We start from the raw sequence: 18,297 nt of genomic DNA, 5'->3' as shown, positions 1-18,297 counted from the left end.
GGTCCAGAGATAAGAGGTCCTGGATTCAAATCTGGCTTCAGACACTTCCTAGCTATGTGACTGGGTGAGTTACTTAATCCTTAATGCCTAGTCTTTACTGCTCTACAGTATTGATTCTAAGATGGAAGGTAAGGGTTTTAAGAAGAAAAATATATATAGATACATAAACACACATATACACAAGATATAAAGAAAAATGTCTTGGGGAAAAACAGTAGCACCAAAGGAAGAATTCAGATACCACTCAAATTCATTGATTCTTTTTTTTTTTTAAACCCTTACCTTCTGTCTTGGAGTCAATACTGTGTATTGGCTCCAAAGCAGAAGAGTGGTAAGGGTAGGCAATGGAGGTCAAGTGACTTGCCCAGGGTCAGACAGCTGTGAAGTGCCTGAGGCCAGATTTGAACCTAGGACCTCTCATCTCTAGGCCTGGTTCTCAATGCACTGAGCTACCCAGCTGCCCCCAAATTCATTGATTCTTGACAGCACTTTAGCCTCTGAGAAACCATATTTAAACTCTATTGCCAATCCTGATAGAATAAACTGGTTTAATTAAACAATAAAAATTGACATATGATCCAAAAGTGTGTGTACCAAATTTTAATTCATGCTTCTTTGAAGATTAGGTAGTATCTTGGAAAAAAACAAACATCTGATGTAATTAAAAATAAGATTAAGTATGCTGAAAAAATCCATCATGTAAGATTCAGTTGAGCCACCTGGTACTATTCCTCAGGATGGTAGTGTTAATGTATAGCAATTAAATGCCATGGGGTTTTGACAATTCTCATGCTTTCTGCATAAACTATTCTGAAATCTAGAATACAGAGAGATTCAAAAATCCAAGGGAAAAATCATTATGTCTATACATCAGGTTTCTGATAGATAAATGTCTTATTCGTGTTTTATCAATACAAAGACTTTGAAATGGGTGGCAGGTTTAGTATTTTAGGCCCTTCTTCAATCTGTTAAGTGAGAATTTTAAAGAGCCAAAAAAATTAAATAATTTAAAAAGCAATCTGCTAGAGAGGAAGTTAGTTAATGTAGTAGACAGGACACAAAAGAGAAAAAGTGTACTGTAAAGGTACGGGTACCAATCTAATATTTCATCCTTCAAATACAGAGAATAATTATGGACTCATCAAAAGGCCAGCAATGTGCACTGGTTTTTTTCCAGGGGTGGGACTAGGTTTTCATTCATCTGCTGATACTTTCATATCCAGCCTCCTCAGTAACTATGGGCACACATTGTAAAACAGTAGACTGAGACCGAGGCAAAGATGTGGTATATGTCCATGGAAGTGGTCCCACACAGCTTATGAGCGTCAAATAAATAGCATGATGCTTTAACCACTTGAACTATCATATAGTTTATTCTTTCTATATATAACTATAACTATTATATACAGATCCATGTGTGTATGTATATTCATTTCAGGGTTATAAAACACCTGAGAAATTCTTGGCACATTTCAGCTTGAGAAAATGGCTTTGCTTTATAGGGCACATATGCACAGTGCAATAATTTTACACTTAGCCATATGTTGCCCATCATGCAACATGCCCCAGAAAGAAGGGGTTTTTAAGTCCAAAAATTGTAATCATTTTCTGCAAAATAAATTTTCTGTTAAAAATCATATTTGATTCTTATCTATGGGTACCTTTCTTTTAAAAAGCAAATTATTTCCTGTGACTTCTAAAATTCTGAATATTAAAAGAAGCTTCTACTAGCTGTTTACTGGTATTTGGTTAAAAAGACATTTAGAATTAGTGTTTTTGTTCTAAAATCCAAGGAAAACAAGAATATCAGTGAAATTTTAATGAGACTAAAAAAGAGGGTGCAATTTCAGAAATTTATATGAACAGAGAAATTAATAGCATTGACTTCCTACTGACAAGTTCTACTTATGCGAGTGGATAATTTCTCCTGCATATAGTTGTAATTTATTCATGTGACTATTCTGGTATTAAACAAAGCACTCCATTCAATCATTTTCTTAAAGACAAAGGGATCTCACTGCGTTTCTCTCCAGGCTGCAAGGCTCTGCTATAACAAGCTCCCCTTCCAGAAGTCCTAGTAAATGGACTCTTGGAGGGGGTCCAAAACAGACTTTTGTCATGCAGAGTCCTGTAATGAGGGAGCTGTCATGGTGCAAATGTAACTATGGCACCGTTACTCTTTTTCTTTAGTGCATGGCATCTAAATATTTACTGAAAGTCACTTTGCTATGGTGTCCCAAAGAAGCCCTCCAAAGAAGCCTTGCTCTAAAAATAAATCTTTAACATCCAACAAATACAAAAAAGAAGTGAGAGAAGACCTCAATAAAAGACTTTCTCTATCCTATCTGCTGCTTTAGATGCCAATATTAAGTTCATTATGAATCCCCAAGAGAAGAGGAAAGCACTATAACTCCTTTGATATGTTAGGTTATTTCTAGTGGGTATTATCACATATTAAATATCCTGGCAGGTTATTTCTTCCCCATGTTCTCTCTTATTTCTCGCATTTGCTATACCATTCGAAAAGGAGATGGGGCAAAATCCAAACAAAAATGCTCATTCACTAAAAATAGAATAAATAGAATAAAATCTGCAATTCCAAAATCTTATCGGAGTTGGAGTACCGAGGTTATGTGCCTCTATTACTAATGAGGATAATTAATGACTAAAATTGCACATTTCAAAGCCTAAAGGGAAACAGTTGAGTTCTTTACATGTAATATGTGAGAATGAATTTAGTTTGTTTTGAATAGGGAATTTCCCCCCTCTCTCATTTTAACTCACCTGATCGAGGTTTCAGTCCAAATGGGGCTGTGCTATTTGCAGTAGGTGAGATGGCAGGGGAGTTCTCTTTACTCTGTTACAAGGAAGATGAAGTTCAAGAAATTGAAACATAACCAAGCATACTGATTTCCCTAAAAGGATCCCCCCAATTATGCAGCCCCGCTGTCTCAATTAGCTTTCACACGATTGCTACATTTATGACAAGAGGGAAGACAGAGCTATGCTTGATAGGCAAACATCTGCAGGACTGAATTTAAGTGTCTATATTAAGAAATAAAGTCTTCCTTGATCACTAATTTGATTTTTGTGACTTTTTAATGAAAACTGAAACGAGAACCCTCTTCTCCCTCACTGTACAACACAACTACACATAGAAATTTAGCACATCTTTGATAGAGGATTTCATAATACAGCAGGGTTGGGAAAAGAAAGATGAAACTGAACAGATGCACAGTCTATAGGGAAACAACATATTGAATCATTTATGGATAACAAGATCTTTGAAATGTCAGCCATTTGTGTACTATTTTCACCCTGTTCTTAGAACTGTCTAACAAATAACAATACTCTATACAATGTTTCCATGACTGTTTCCAAGAATAGAAATTGTATTTTATTCTCAAAAATTAAACTTTAATAATGAATGGGACGGGTGAGCTATATGGTAGCAGATGAGAATGAGAGGGATTCCCCTGAGAGCCTATCACACTCAATTCAGTCATTAATCACTATAGACTTGCATAATGTTTTTTGTAGGATATGTGCCAATTCAGAGCATAGCAATCAACTTATTCTGCCCCTAGGCAGCTTACCTCATTTTGAGAACATCGGATCCCTATACTTCCTAAAGCCAGATCATTTTGCACCTGAAAGAAAAAAAAATTAGTAGTTTAATAGACCCAGTCCCATTTGGCCCCATCAGTATTGCGCATATACTTCATAACAACATGAAATACCACAAATGTATATAGTCAGGCAGATAGGCAGCAGAGTGGAAAGAATGCTGGGCTTACGACAAGGAAGACTCATCTTCCTGGGTTCAAATCTGATCTTAGACGCTTACTAGCTGTAAGACCCTGAGCAAGTCGCTTAGTCTTGTTTGCCTCAGTCTCTTTATCTGTAAAATGAGCTGGAGAAGGAATGGCAAACTGTTCCAGTATCTTTGCCAAGAAAAGCCCATATGGGGTCATTAAGAGTTGGATGTGATGGAACAACAACTGTAGTCACATAAGCTGATAAAAAAGCCCACTGGTTCATACTAATGCAAAAAGAATACAAGAAATTATATAATACAGAAATCTCATCTGTCTTGGATTTGAGATAAACTCAGAGATTCACAATACAGAAAGAACCAAGAAGAAAAAGGGAGAAAAAGGTGTCTGGCCAGTCAAACGGATGCCACATCCATTATATCCATAACAGATCTATATAAGAAATCACAGGTGCTATGCTGTTAGGAGACACTCATATCCTATTTATTCTTAATTTGTAGACCATCTTGTTTGGAAGACCACAGCATATTATGGGCAGCTGAATGAAATGGGGGAGGTCTGCTAAGGGGAGGCATATTGACAACACAGGGAAGCAAGTGCCAGCTCACAGCCTGAGAGCAACAGAAAAGGTCAAAACCCCCAAGATCAAAGAATCAGATTCTTCCAGCTGACTCTCCTGCTGGTTAGTGTTCTCTGGCCTCAGATTATCTTGTACTTACTAATCTGCTTACATCTTCTACTTGCCTATTAGACTACAAACTCCTTGAGCCCATTTTTCCTTTTATTTGCACTCTCTAGCATCCATGGGTGCTTTGCATCTAGAGGGAATGCTTGCTGGATTCAAGTGAAATGGATAAAATCTACTGAAAACAATCCCTTATTTTATAGATGAGAAAAATAAAGCTATGAAAAGTCCCACACACCTAGATTTAAATCCTGGTTCTCACCCTTATTATGTGGCTACTGGCAAATCATTTAACCTCTGAGACACTTATTCCTGGAACTCTATGTCAAAATTCATTTGTCCATTGTAAAGACTTCAATAGTCTTGCAATACAACTAAAATGAAGAAGCCAGCTTTGGTGGGACAGGGGAGAGGAGTTGAAATATCAACTAGCTGCCAATTTCTCAGGTTACCACTCTATCTGGAAAGAATCAGCAGTAGCCCTTGAACTTTAACCTACCCCCAGGTTTAAGTTCCCTGATTCCTCACTACAATTTTCAGTCCTACTTGTCCTAGATAAGAATGCTATGGAAAATTTTCTGGACCTTCCTACTTGTAAATAGTAAACAAACCCTTCCAACAACAACCTTAGCAGGCTCTGATCTGTTTCTGTCCTTGATTGCCCCTCTGATGATATAGCCCTTCAATAAAGCCAACTTGCTTTCTGAAACGCAAGGAGGACCAGTATCAGTAAATTGTTAAGTTCATGGGGAACAGGATGTAGGATATAAGAATGTTAAAAAGAAAGTAAGAATCCAGGCTTACAAAGGATTCAAAAAGCAAACAGGTTTCCATATTTGACCTCAGAGGCAAAAAGATGACAGGGAGCCACTAATTTTTATTGAATGAGGGTCCAAGGTTGACATGGATCAGACTTAGGCTTCAGAAAGATCAATTGAATCAATGAAGGAGGGATGAATTGGTGTGAGGAAAATTTTGATGCATTGAGCCCAACTAGATGGTAACTATAATAGTTCAGGAGTGAGGTGGGACGGCTCATACCAGGTGGTGGCAGTGTCAGAGGACAGAAGCAGTTTTGGTGTTTTGAAGGCAGAATTGATAGGATTTGGCAACTGAATATGGAAGTATGCATGTGAACAGAATGAGAAGTAGAGGATTATAGCCAGGTTGAAAGTCTGGGTGATTGGGAAGATGATAGTGCTCTTAATAATAAAAATAAAGTTAGAAAGAAGGGTGGAGTAAGAATTCAGTATGGATCTATCATATATATGTGTATATATATGACAGTCTGAGGGGTAGTTGGAAATTAGAAACTCCAAATCAAGAGAGAGGTTATATCCATGGGAGCTTATGAGTTCATCAGGTGAAACAGTATAGAGGGAAAAGAGAGGAGGGCCAAGGATAGAATCTTGGGAGCCACTATTAATGGGCACGACTTGGATGAAGACTGAGAAGTCAGACATATAGATAATAGGAGAAACAAGACTTCAGTATCAGAAAAACCTAGAAAGAAGAGAATAGCAAGAAAATGTTGGCTGACAAGTGACAAAGCCTATAGAGAGGTCAAGAAGGATGCAGATTGAGAAAAGATCATTAGCTCTGTTGATTAAAAGCTAAAATATTCTACAACCTCTAAAAAAACCTCATAAACTTTGAATAAAAGTATATTTCTTCCATGTAAAGCTTGAAACATGGTGAATTCTAGTTAAAGCTATTCTTTTTCTTTGATCAATTGCTAAGGATTTCAATACAAAAGCGTTTAAGTCTGACATAAGACTATTAGGAGAAAATTAATCTTGAGAACATACTATCAGTGCCTTGCCACTTCATGAAAGAATGGCTGTTTTTCTAATTGCTGACATGTATTTTTGGCCTCAGATGTGGTCCACCCTCTAAGTAATTCCTTCCTTTAGTTCCTCCTCTGAATATTCATTCTGTAACATACGAGATTAGACTGGTGAGATCATATATTAAGTATCATGCTCTGAGCATATACAATTCCAAATACAATGAAATCTTATCCCACATCAGCAAGTAAAGTGATCATGGCCAACATCAGGTAACACAAGATAATACAATACTTCTGATTTCCAAGCAGTCACTTCATAATGACCTCATCCCCACAATCCCATTTCTTACTATATTCCCACAAGAACCCAGCTTCAAATCATGCTGTTTTCCTTACTGCCCTCCACATATTCATTTTTATCTCTGTGCTTTCTTGTTTATGCTCTGCTCAGAATGTCCTTCTTCCTCTTCCTGCCTTTTTTTTTTAAACCCTTAACTTCTGTGTACTGGCTCCTAGGTGGAAGAGTGGTAAGGATGGGCAATGGGGGTCAAGTGACTTGCCCAGGGTCACACAGCTGGGAAGTGTCTGAGGCCGGATTTGAACCTAGGAAATCCCATCTCTACGCCTGACTCTCAATCCACTGAGCTACCCAGCTGCCCCATCCCTGCCTTTTAAAAACATTATTATCCTTCAAAATCTAGCTTGATTTCTCTCTTTCCTCTTGGTCTTTCAGCAAATTCATATTGACTTCTCCCTTTCTTTTTAAATTATGAACTTAACAGACTTGAAAATTTTAATATCCAGAGAAGAATAGGAAAAAAAAAGTGGATCTCTATAATATACCAGATGGTTTAAAAAAAATATATATATATATTAAATTTAACATGGTAATAGCAATATTGCCTTGTTTGGATCCCCTTCTGAACTTTCTAAGGCTTTCTTCTGTACATTAAAAAAATGTTTTACTAAAAGCAATTTTCATTTTCTGCATCATCTCTCCTTTTTAAAATTCCTGGTGCACTTAAATCACATAATGTTGTCCTTGATTACATATTATATTGCTTTCATTCTCTATTTGAGATGCACAGACTTCATATCCTAAATCAGCCACTTAGATTTCTTCCTCAAGAGCAAGAGGGAGGGCTGCCTTGGCTTATACTTCTCAGTTCCAAACCTCCCCCCTTCCCCCAATTCCCATCTGAGAACCCAGCAGAGTAGGAGGCATTTATATACTCCTTAGATTTAAGATTAGATCAAAAAAGATTGTTCTACATCTGAATGGGAGTAGAGAGAAACATACAAATAGAAAGAAGTCATAAAAATCAGGTATTGGCTCTCTGCAACTCTGGGCACCAACTTTTTAATATTTTTTTTTTCCTTTTTTCTTTCTTTTAGGTCATGACCAGGCTCACCAGCTACTTCTCTCATCTCCTGGAGGAATGCTTTATAGACAAGGACAGAGAATCAGATTTGAGCAAGGGCACAAAAGGTGGAGACAAATGAGCAAATCTCATAATTTAAATTTTTTTTCTTTTTAAGGCAGAGGATCCACCTTCCAACCCCTCCCCTTTTAATGCCTCCATTTTTTCTTCTTATAGCACCAGAGCCTACGATGCAGGAAGCTCTTTTCTTGCCACTTTCTCAAGCCTTTATATACTACATTTGCTAAGATGGCCTCTCCATTTAACCTACAGATCCTGGTCCTACAGTGACATCAAAACTTTTGGGGTATATCCTACTGAGTCAGTTTAGGTGTACCTGGAACTTTCTAAAGTTAGGACAAGATAGATCAGCTGAAGCCTACATATTTTCATTTTAGAAACTTTTAGTTTTCAGTTTGAACACTTTTTCCTGACACTTGTTATCTATACTATCAACAGCTAGAAAATTAAATTGTATCTTATTCCTGGCAATGTGACATAGTAGCCCAGAGACCTGGGTTCAAGCCCTGTTCCTAATACATAATGATTCTAACCTCAGGTAAGTCATCACTGAATCACTTCTCTAGGCTAGTGGGGTGAAACTTGAATAAAAAAGGAACCACTAAATCCAACATAAGGATCCCTGAGTGCTGTATATTGACTTAGAAAAATCACATATTGACATTATTTTTTGTTTTATTGAATTTTTTTAAATTTCCTAATTAAAATCTGATCTGATTAGGGCACTTGAGAGTGATGCCAGGTATGTTTGCCCCCCCTGCTCTAGGCAGACTATAATAATATGACTGCCTAATCTGCATTAGGAAAAGAAAGTTACCCTTCTTGGAGCCACTTAGGCAAACTAAATCACTGGTCCAAATTTTCTCTTAATCCACTTCTAATTCCAGGTGAAAGTGGACAAAATTCCAAGATAAAGAGAAAAGAAAAAGAAAACAAAGAATGTGAAGAACTCATTTTCAACTGGATAATCCAGGACTGATTTCAGAAATTAAAACTATATCCCCAAGATAGGGATACATCAGAGCTTTAAACACATCAAACATTACTTTTTAGACAACCAAAACTCTTTGTAATCAAAGGAGCAATTTCACAAACATGGGATAGGAAAACTCTTGTTAAATCACTTTAACAAACCACTCTACTGCATACTACTTGGACACTTTACATACTGATATATTCATCCAGCCCTATCGGTCAAACATCATGATAACACTTTAATAGGAGGCAGGATGGGTATTATTATTAGTTCCATTTTATAGATAAGGAAACAGACAGTGAGAAGTTAAGCAGTTTTCCAAAGTCATAAGACTAGTAAGTGCCAGTCAGGACTAGAACCCAGGCAGGCCTTCAGGAGAGAATATTCAGAAGAATTAAATAAAAATGGTAAGGGGGCATCTAGGTGGCTAGGAGCAGTCAGATCTGGAAATGGGAGGTCTTGTGTTCAAATCTGTTCTCAGACACTTCCTAGCTATGTGACCCTGGGCAAATCATTTAATTCCAATTGCCTAGCCCAGTGATGGGCAAACTACTGCCCACAGGCCAGGTGTGCCCCCTGAAATGTTCTATCTGGAAGAGGGACATTATTTCTAATCTGATGAATACAATGAGTAAGATACAATACAATGAAATTTCGAAAGTGTTGCCTTAGAAACACACTGACAGATGAACATTTCCTTTCCTTTGGCCCCCTCTTTAAAAAGTTTGGACATCATTGCCCTAGCCCATACCACTCTTCTGCCTTGGAACCAAGATTAGAATGATTCTAAAACAAAAGGGTTTAAAAAAAGAAAGAAAGCAAGATTCTATGATAACAGTGCCAGCCTTTGGCTTGAACTGGAAAATAAGTAAAGTTTATCTCTTCTAATCCATTTTTTCCCCTTTCTGTGACCCTTCTTCTCTCTGGCACCCAAGGCCCTCAGCATCTTATTCCCTATAAAAACTTGTTCTAGTGAAAAAAAATCTGTCCAAGTCTTCTATAATACTCCTTATTTGTAAAACGCCCCATGGATTGCAAAGAGATTTCCACACAACAATCTTCTGAGATAGGGAGTGCATGTTATCCTTATCCTCATTTTACAGATGAGGAAACTGAGACTTTGAGAGATTAAGTGACTTGATGCCGATTACCCAACTAGTGAGGTGGGATCTGAACCCCAATGTCAGGATTCCTAAGTCCCCCCTCCCCACTAGCCATTATGATCTTCTGACTTTTTAATAATAACATACGTCACCGATAAGACTTAGCACACTGCCTCAAGGAGGGGCATATATCTTTTAAGAGGCAAAGTTGAAGAGTTAAAGGAATGAAACTAACTATAGAAATTTGTGGACCATCATCTAAGCAAAAGAGGTTTTGTTATTATTTTGTTTTAGTCTGGAAGGTCCACAAATTTCTATAGTAAGGGTCCATCTCAGGGCTGCTGAAATGTATGTGGCCATATACTCTGCCTGTATCAAACTGGCACTATGTAAACTCTGACTGAGTGTTTCTCAATCTTAGAGTATAACCAAATAGACTCAAGGCAGCCCCATGCAGAAGATTTGATGCTGCTCAGTGACCTGCCATCCTCCCCCTCTCCCCAAGGATACAGGAGTTGGAAGGGGTTGGGGGAGTGGGGGAGTCCTTCCAAACCACAACCTTTGCATCCACAATATTCCTCTGTCACTTTTCTTCTAAGCTTCCTTAAATTTAGTCATTCTGTTAGAGTACAAAACAAATTTACTGGAGGGTTGAGAGGGGGCTCAAAGGGAAAACACATACAAGCAAGTAAATTATAGGCTAAGAATGTCCATTACTGCATTAGCTAGTTACTCATTTGTCAGGCCCCCAGGCTGTTGTTATTCTAATTCCTAAGTAACCAGTTCAAACGAGTAGCCCCAATCATTGGGCTACTTGGTCCTGGTTTGCTGGGCATCTATCTGTAATTTGGGAGGAAGGTTTTTGCCTCAGGGGATCTTGGTGCTGGGTGATTCAAACTGGTATTAGTGTTCATTCATCCTAAGCCATCTCTGATTCACAGGTGGCCTCAGCTTCTCCTAAAAAAAATCATCTTCTGCAATACCCATTTCTCTGTCTACCTTGTCCTGTGTTCATTTCTCTTCCACGCAGCCTAAACCTTAGACAAATAGATCACTTTCAAAATAAGGGTCTTTTATTTTTAGTAGCAGGTGGGTTATGCTGGATGTATAAGATGCTTGAGAAGGGTGAGAGCAGGAAAAAGTTTAAGATTTACTGAGCTAGAATACATTCAAACAGCTGGTCTCAAATTTTACCTTTTTTTAACATTTTAGTTGTCAATATTTCTCAAAGTGCTACACACACACACACACACACACACACACACACACACACACACACACACACGGAGAGACAGACAGACAGGAAATTTGTTTTGTTACCTGACAATCAGGAGATGATTCTAGCTGTATCTGACCACTGTGAAGAGAAAAGGGGGAAAAAAACCATACCGAGCAATGAAAAATCAACAATAAAATCTCCAATTTGAAAAATAGAAATATATGTTAATAAATGAAAGCTAAACATACTTTATTGTAGAATCCTGTAATTCTAAGGTTGTTGCTGAGTCCATGGGATAGAGGTTCATGACACTTCTCTCTGTAATATCTGTAGCTAATCTATAAAGTTTGAAAACAAAAGAAGGAATAGTTTTGTGAGTTATTTCACTGGACTTTTTTTATTCATATTTCAGTATGTTTTCTTCATTGCCTTCTTAAATAATATAACTATCAAAGAGCAGACCATCCAAATACTTGACTCCTTTGAAAAATTTGGTACAAAACTCACTATTAAGGAGGAGGCATTTTATTATAGCCAATGGAAGGTCATTTAATAAATTCACTCTTCTAGGATGTAGCTTGCTGACCAAAGAGATAATGAAAGGAAATTTAATACAGTGTTTATGTTTAGCTTAAAATGTCAATAATGTGAAAAGAGGAGTCTTTCTTCACCTTTTGAAATGCCAGACGTGCTGAAAGAGTTATGATAATTCTCCTAGTTACAAATTATCTTTTCAACAACCTCAAATATAACATTTTACCAGTGGCCACTACTGCTGCTAAGTGGTGCTCTGGATAAAATGCTGGGCCTGAAATCAGGAAGACTCAAGTTCAAATATAGCCTAAGACACTTACCAGGTGAACCTGGTTAGTCATTTAACCCTGTTCGCCTTGTTTCCTCACTGTAAAATGAGCCAGAAAAGGAAATGGCAAACCATTCCAGTATCTTAGCTAAAAAAAAAACATCAAATAGGGTCCCAAAGAATTAGGACTGAATATCAGTGATGCTACTACAATTCTACTTTCTTATTTTGCTGTAGCAATTTTCTGATGAAGTCAAAAGGATCACACATTAAAATACATTCTTGTGTCTTGTTCGCTTTCTGAACTAGATCAATTACTGAGAGCAGCACAGGTAACATGGTAGTATTTGGGTCTTTAGAGTAAGAACTGTCAACCAGCATTCCATCTTTATTTTTTTAAATGGAAATTTAGTGCAAAATTTGGCACATAATTTAATTTTTTAAAATTGTTATATATGTTACAGCAAGAAATTTGAAAAATCACCTATTATATAAAAGATAAATATGAAGGGGAAGTTAACACTAGCTAACCAGAAACCATTTAAGGTTGGGGAAAAGTTCATATTACAATTATTTATGGAAAATGCTGTACAAATAGCCAATAGATCTAGGAGAATGAACCAAGACAAATACTAAAATTGCAATTCACCAAATTTGAATGAGAAATACAAATTTCAAGTAGTTTTCTGGTATTAAAGTGATCTTTATCATAAATCTCTGACATTTTTCATTTTATCAGAAATTAAATTTTTAAAAACTATTTTTATTGGTTCTAAAATATATAGGAAGGAAAACAGTAATATTAAAAAGCACTGGATTTAATAGTCAACATTTGAAGAATGGGAAAGATAGACACACTAATGCATGATTGTTGAAGCTATGAATTGGTATAACCATTCTAGACAGCAATTTGGAATTATGCAAATAAAGTGACTGAACTATCCATATCTTTAAAGCCAGAGATTCCATTGAGACAAAAAAAATTGGCTCCATAAACATTCAAATACTACTTTTTTTGTGATTAAAATAACTAAAATTCAAGTTTGTGAGCAAAATTATTAGAGTAAAATTATTGGAGATATGCTTCACTAGGATAATGGAGCAGTAATGCACAGAATGCACTAAAAAGGGAGAAAGCTGAGATGGATTTCCATGAGTTAGGAGCAAATTATTTGTTTATATATATTTTTTGTTCTTCACAAAGGTAGGTAGCACATTGAGGATATGTGTTTAGATTTTCAGAGCAGTGACCTCTTCTCAGGGAATACTTTAGAGACAGACAGCATCATTTGCTTCAAAAATGGTCAATAATATATGCAAAAATTTAATTTTAATTTATTAAATTTTATTATGAATTAATTTTAATTAATCAGTTTAAAATTAACTATTACTTAGACAAGATACTTAGGATCGGCTAAAACAAACATACCTGTTGGGATCCTGTAACAAATCTACTGCTTCTCTAAGTTGGTCTATCATTGCTATATCCACATCTTGGTTATCTGATAAGTTGTTCCTGTCATAAAGTCAAGAAAGAGCAACAAAACTATCATCATTACTATTGCACCAAGGACTTGGGAAGAAGAATCTCCTGCATGTGGAACATATTACCCCGACTTTTATTTGCCAAAATCCAACTAGCTTTCAAGGGAGAAGAGCTGGTACTAGATCAGTTATTTCATGAGTATAGTTAATTCTTACAAGAGGAAAAAGTCTTTATTAATATAGGTAGGCACCTCTACAACATCTACTCTTTGAGATTTGTCTAAGGTTTTCCTGGCTGCAAGACCAGGTCTCTATCCACTATGCTATATTCTCTCCTTCAATACCTTTCAGAGAGCTTTCCCCATTCTTGTAGGCAGGAATGACTTTCTTTGGAATCACCATAGAAGCTCAGTTATATGTTCTTGTATACCTATGTCTATTCTATTTCAGAGATATCAGTATATATTTTCATCTTCCCTCCTTGGGGTCACCTAGGTGGTCTAGTGGATAGGTAGCTAGATCTGAAATCATGAAGACCTGAGTTCAAATCTCACCTCAAACACTTACTAGTTGTGACCCTGGGCAAGGCTCTCTTAACTATGTTTGCCTCAGTTTTCTCATTTGTAAAATGAGCTGGAGAAGGAAGTGGCAAACCACTCCAAAATCTTTGCAAATAAAATCCCCAAAGGGGTCAACAAACAGTTGGACATGAATAAAAAAAATTAAACAACAAACAACACCTAGAGAGAAGGTAAGTTCCTTGGGTGTCATGTATAGTCATTGCTAATTAATTATTATTATTATTATTAATTAATAATTCTAACTTTCATGTTGAAGATTTTATAAAACATACTTAGCTTTAAATATTGCTGGATGTAGTACAGCTAATTATGGTTAATTGGCCTCTCCATTCTCATTTTAAGGAAGAAATGGAAATTTAAATTTTTAGTTTAAATTTTAATTTAATTAAAATTAAAAAAAATTAAAACCATATATATATTGGAATTAGGAATTCTGTGTTCTAATTCTATCTCTGCCACTAACTAGCTGTATGACTTCAGAGAGTTAACAAAATTCCTTTGGGCCTGCCTCAGTTTTATCTATAAAACTAATGCCTTAGAGATAGCTAAGTGACTCAGAAGATTGAGCACCGGACCAGAAGTCAGAAATACTTGAGTTCAAATCTATCCTGAGATGTTTATTAGTTATATGATCCCAGATAAGTCACTTAACCTGCCAGACTCAATTTCTTCATCTGCAAAATGGAAATTGTAATATATGGCTCCCAGAGTTGTTGTAGTCAGGATAAAAATGAAGTAAATTTTGTAAATCACTTTGTAAAAGTTAAAGTTTTACATAAATCTAGTTATTATTATTATTGTTATTGTTACTGTTATTCCTATCAGTGCTAATAATCTTATGATTTTAGAATCAAACTGAACCTCTTGGCTTCCAGGAAAAAAAGCCCACTGAACAGTTAAACATGTGTGTTGGTGACCTTACAAGAATTCCTCCACTCTCTCATGAAAGTTAAGGTGAAATTCTTTTTTTATCCTAAAATTTAAGTCAATGTCATTCTGCAGGTAGAAAAGCTTATGAATCATTTCCTGAAACATATTGTGAAATCATCCCTTTGAGAGGAGAAGGAAAAGTGATAAGGCGCATCCACAATGTAACACGTAGAAAGAGAACTCATTTTGGGGAAAAATACAGTCTTATAAAGACTATATAAATACCATGTGGACTCAAACTCCATTTTTGGAATTATTAGTAAAAAAAGGACCTATCAATATTTTCTCTCTTAGTCCTTCAAGTTAAACTTAGAAAAGGGGTGATATGTGTTGGCTATTCTTATTAAAATTTTATTTTTAAATGTCTCACTGATGATCAGACTCACTGATGTCCTCTAGTTACCATCTTCAGGGGAATCATAAAATATAAGGAATCTAGAACTGGAACCAAGAATCTAGAGATTATCTTGTCTCAAATACAACTGAATATAACCATGAAAGCCCCTAGACCAGTGATTCCCAAAGTGGGCACTACCGCCCCCTATTGGGTGCTGCAGCGATCCAGGGAAGTGGTGATGGCCACAGGTGCATTTATCTTTCCTATTAATTGTTATTAAAATAAAAAAATTAATTTCCAGGGGTGCTAAGTAATATTTTTTTCTGGAAAGGGGACAGTAGGCCAAAAAAGTTTGGGAACCACTGCACTAGACAGTTGATGAAAGTGGTTTATTAATCTAACCCAATATTCTTTTAAAAAATTATTTTTAATTCTTACCTTCAGCCTTAGAAGCAATACTGTGTATTGGCTCCAAGGCAGAAGAGGGGTAAGGGTGGGCAATGGGGGTCAAGTGACTTGCCCAGGTCACACAGCTAGGAAGTGTCTGAGACCAGATTTGAACTTAGGACCTCCTGTTTCTAGGCCTGGTTCTCGATCCACTGAGCCACCCAGCTGTCCCCTGTAAACCCACTATTAATGATAATGAATATTAGAAATGGATGTATTTTGCGCTTTTGTCAATGTAAATGGGTTGTTTTTTTAAAAAGAGATGTCCAAAGGAAAACTGGCTAAAATGTTACCATGACACGCTATCATTCCACCTGAAAAAAGAAGGAAGAAAAATAGCTAATACTAGATCTTATGTTTAACATAAGCCAGGACTCACATTCGCTCTGTTTGCCAGTGTGTGTCCTCTTCTATCCGTAACAATTCATCACAGTCGTCTGTTCTGCCCTGTGAACAAGCAACATACAGGTCCTCTGAGAAAAGAGCTTTGTTATTCAATCGCCAGAGCCTGTGCCAAACCTGTTTCATCTATCAGCTTGAGGTCAGTAATTACAGTAGTTAAAAAGCTGGGCTTTTATTTCCCCCTGCTCCCTCGATTCCCCACACCCCCTAACCCCCCGACGGCGATCAGATCGCTTTCATGGGCTTGCCAGAGTCTCGGGTGGTCCTTCGCCTTGGCCAGCAGGAGGGGAGAGAGATGTTTATAAGCAGGGGTGAAGGAGTACAAAAACTTACTTACTTAAAGGAAAATGCCAATTTTCTAATCTATTATTTTAATATTCTATTATCTAATCTAATATTTTATTATTATTATTTTTAATTTTTATGCATTATAAACATACATTTATAGAATATTTATATATTATTAATAATAATCTAAAATATCTAATCTAATAATCTAATATTTTAAATGTGTAAAACAGGTGGGAGGCCCTTTAAGGCGTTTTTCCTGCGGAGAGATTCTGCCTTGCTAGTTAATTTGGAAAGGTGTGTCCCACATTTGTCCTTCCATTTGGTAGACCATGTGTTTCCTTCCACTTTCATCTCTGACATAGAGAAATGCTGCTTTAACTCAACTGACAGCGAGAACGGAAACCACCCCTGAATGGGTGTACGCTTCCCCCAGCGAGGAAGGAACAGAAGACAAAAGGACTGCTTTCTGTGTCCTGGTTTTGGCACATCATTAACTAGGTTCAAGAGTACCAGCCAATTCTGCCAGATGTACCAGTAAGGAGTGTGCTAGCCTTTTTCCTGGGAAGGTGGCTGACTGCCCAAAGTTGGCCTCTAACTGGAAAAGAATTTCTCTTTTTTTGTTTAACTTCTTACTCAATGAAGAAAGTAGACTTTATTAGTTTTCTAGCATAGTAAACTGAATGCACTTTTAAAAGAACAAACCATTCATTTTCACATGTATGTCCGGCAAAAATAATGAAGAAGGGAGGTTCTCTTCTCAGTGTTAGCTTTCAAGTATGGCAGCTATAGAAAGCCCCTTTTTTTGTTTTTATTTAGAGGCTCAAAAGATTACATGATCGTCACTTGGGTACAGTTTTTGTCCTTTCCAGATGAAAAGGGGGGGATGCCTGGCTTTCTACAAAGTTACATACTGCTATGATCACTGAGGTATGTCTTCAAAGATAATCACTAGAAAAGTTTTCCCTTTAATATATGTTCATATTTTGTAACAAAGAAGCTTATTTTTAATAATTCACATTTATGTAGTACTCTGTAGTTTTCTAAGTACTTTCCTCATAACAATTGCAAGAATTAATATCTCTTTTTCAGATGAGCAAACAAACTCAGAGAGATCAAGTGATTTTCTCCCGGTCACAATGCCAGTAAGTGAAGGGGCTGAGAAATTAATCCCTGACTGACTCCAAGGCCAGAATTCTTTCCAAAGAATAGTTCACACTTATAAAGCACTTCATAATTTCCAAAAGAGTAAACAATATGGCAGTTTTTAGCTGCTAAGCAATACACCATAAACTTTTAATGTTAAGTATGTGTCCCAAAACCAGAGGCAAATTTGGCTTAATTTCCACTTTTTTGTGACTTTCCTTCAAATCTACAGAGTTGGGGGGGTTTAACCTATTTGGCTTTGTTCCAGTATTTCCTTTTTTACAAAGCACAGGGCCTTTGTCATAGCAGACACCTGATAAATATTTGGTGACTTAATTTGATTTCTAGACATTAGAATTTGTTCTTGAATCCACAGAACAGTTTTGTTACTAGATGCCAGCTTTTAAGACTTGTTTATTAACATTTCTTTTCTATTAGACCATAAATCAGAAGAAACTTGATCTAAGTTTCACTCTTAAAATTTTTATTGGATTTTGTTAGCCTCTTTTCTTTGAATTTCTCCATCTTATGGTCACTTTCTCCTCAGATTCATAAATAATTAATCTAATTAGGGGTATCTCTCTCTCTACATCTTGGAGACAAAGCTCTTATTTTCTGTGGATCGCAACAATAGAATGCCAGAGTAATTCTAATTCTTTGAGCCATTAGACTGTGAAGCACTAATAATCAGGATCTTTTCACTAAGAAACTTTATGATAGAGAAGAATATTTAAACTGTCAGCAAGTGCTTCCTGACATTTGGAAGTACTATGGAAAACCTCTCCTACCAGCAGAACAGATGAGAATAGTGAAGTAAACAAGAAAGGAAAAGAAAAGAAAAGAAAAGAAAAGAAAAGAAAAGAAAAGAAAAGAAAAGAAAAGAAAAGAA

General features: G+C 36.5%; 1 protein-coding gene across 3 annotated transcripts in view; it reads right to left on the bottom strand.

The window, feature by feature from the left end:
• LRCH1 (leucine rich repeats and calponin homology domain containing 1) overlaps positions 1–18,297 on the bottom strand; it is a 226,324-nt gene that overhangs the window by 38,056 nt on the left and 169,971 nt on the right. For all 3 annotated transcript variants that reach the window (XM_044668223.1, XM_044668222.1, XM_044668221.1), the window contains exons 10-15: positions 15,952–16,019; positions 13,222–13,308; positions 11,239–11,328; positions 11,092–11,128; positions 3,597–3,650; positions 2,785–2,857 (exon numbers count right to left, since the gene is read on the bottom strand). In XM_044668223.1, coding sequence (XP_044524158.1) covers positions 2,785–2,857; positions 3,597–3,650; positions 11,092–11,128; positions 11,239–11,328; positions 13,222–13,308; positions 15,952–16,019 — 409 coding nt within the window. The remainder of the gene's footprint in view (positions 1–2,784; positions 2,858–3,596; positions 3,651–11,091; positions 11,129–11,238; positions 11,329–13,221; positions 13,309–15,951; positions 16,020–18,297) is intronic.

Source organism: Gracilinanus agilis, chromosome 3, assembly GCF_016433145.1.
Source record: "Gracilinanus agilis isolate LMUSP501 chromosome 3, AgileGrace, whole genome shotgun sequence".
NCBI lineage: Eukaryota > Metazoa > Chordata > Mammalia > Didelphimorphia > Didelphidae > Gracilinanus > Gracilinanus agilis.
Note: the sequence above shows the minus strand (reverse complement) of the source record. Positions and strands in the feature narration are given on the sequence as shown.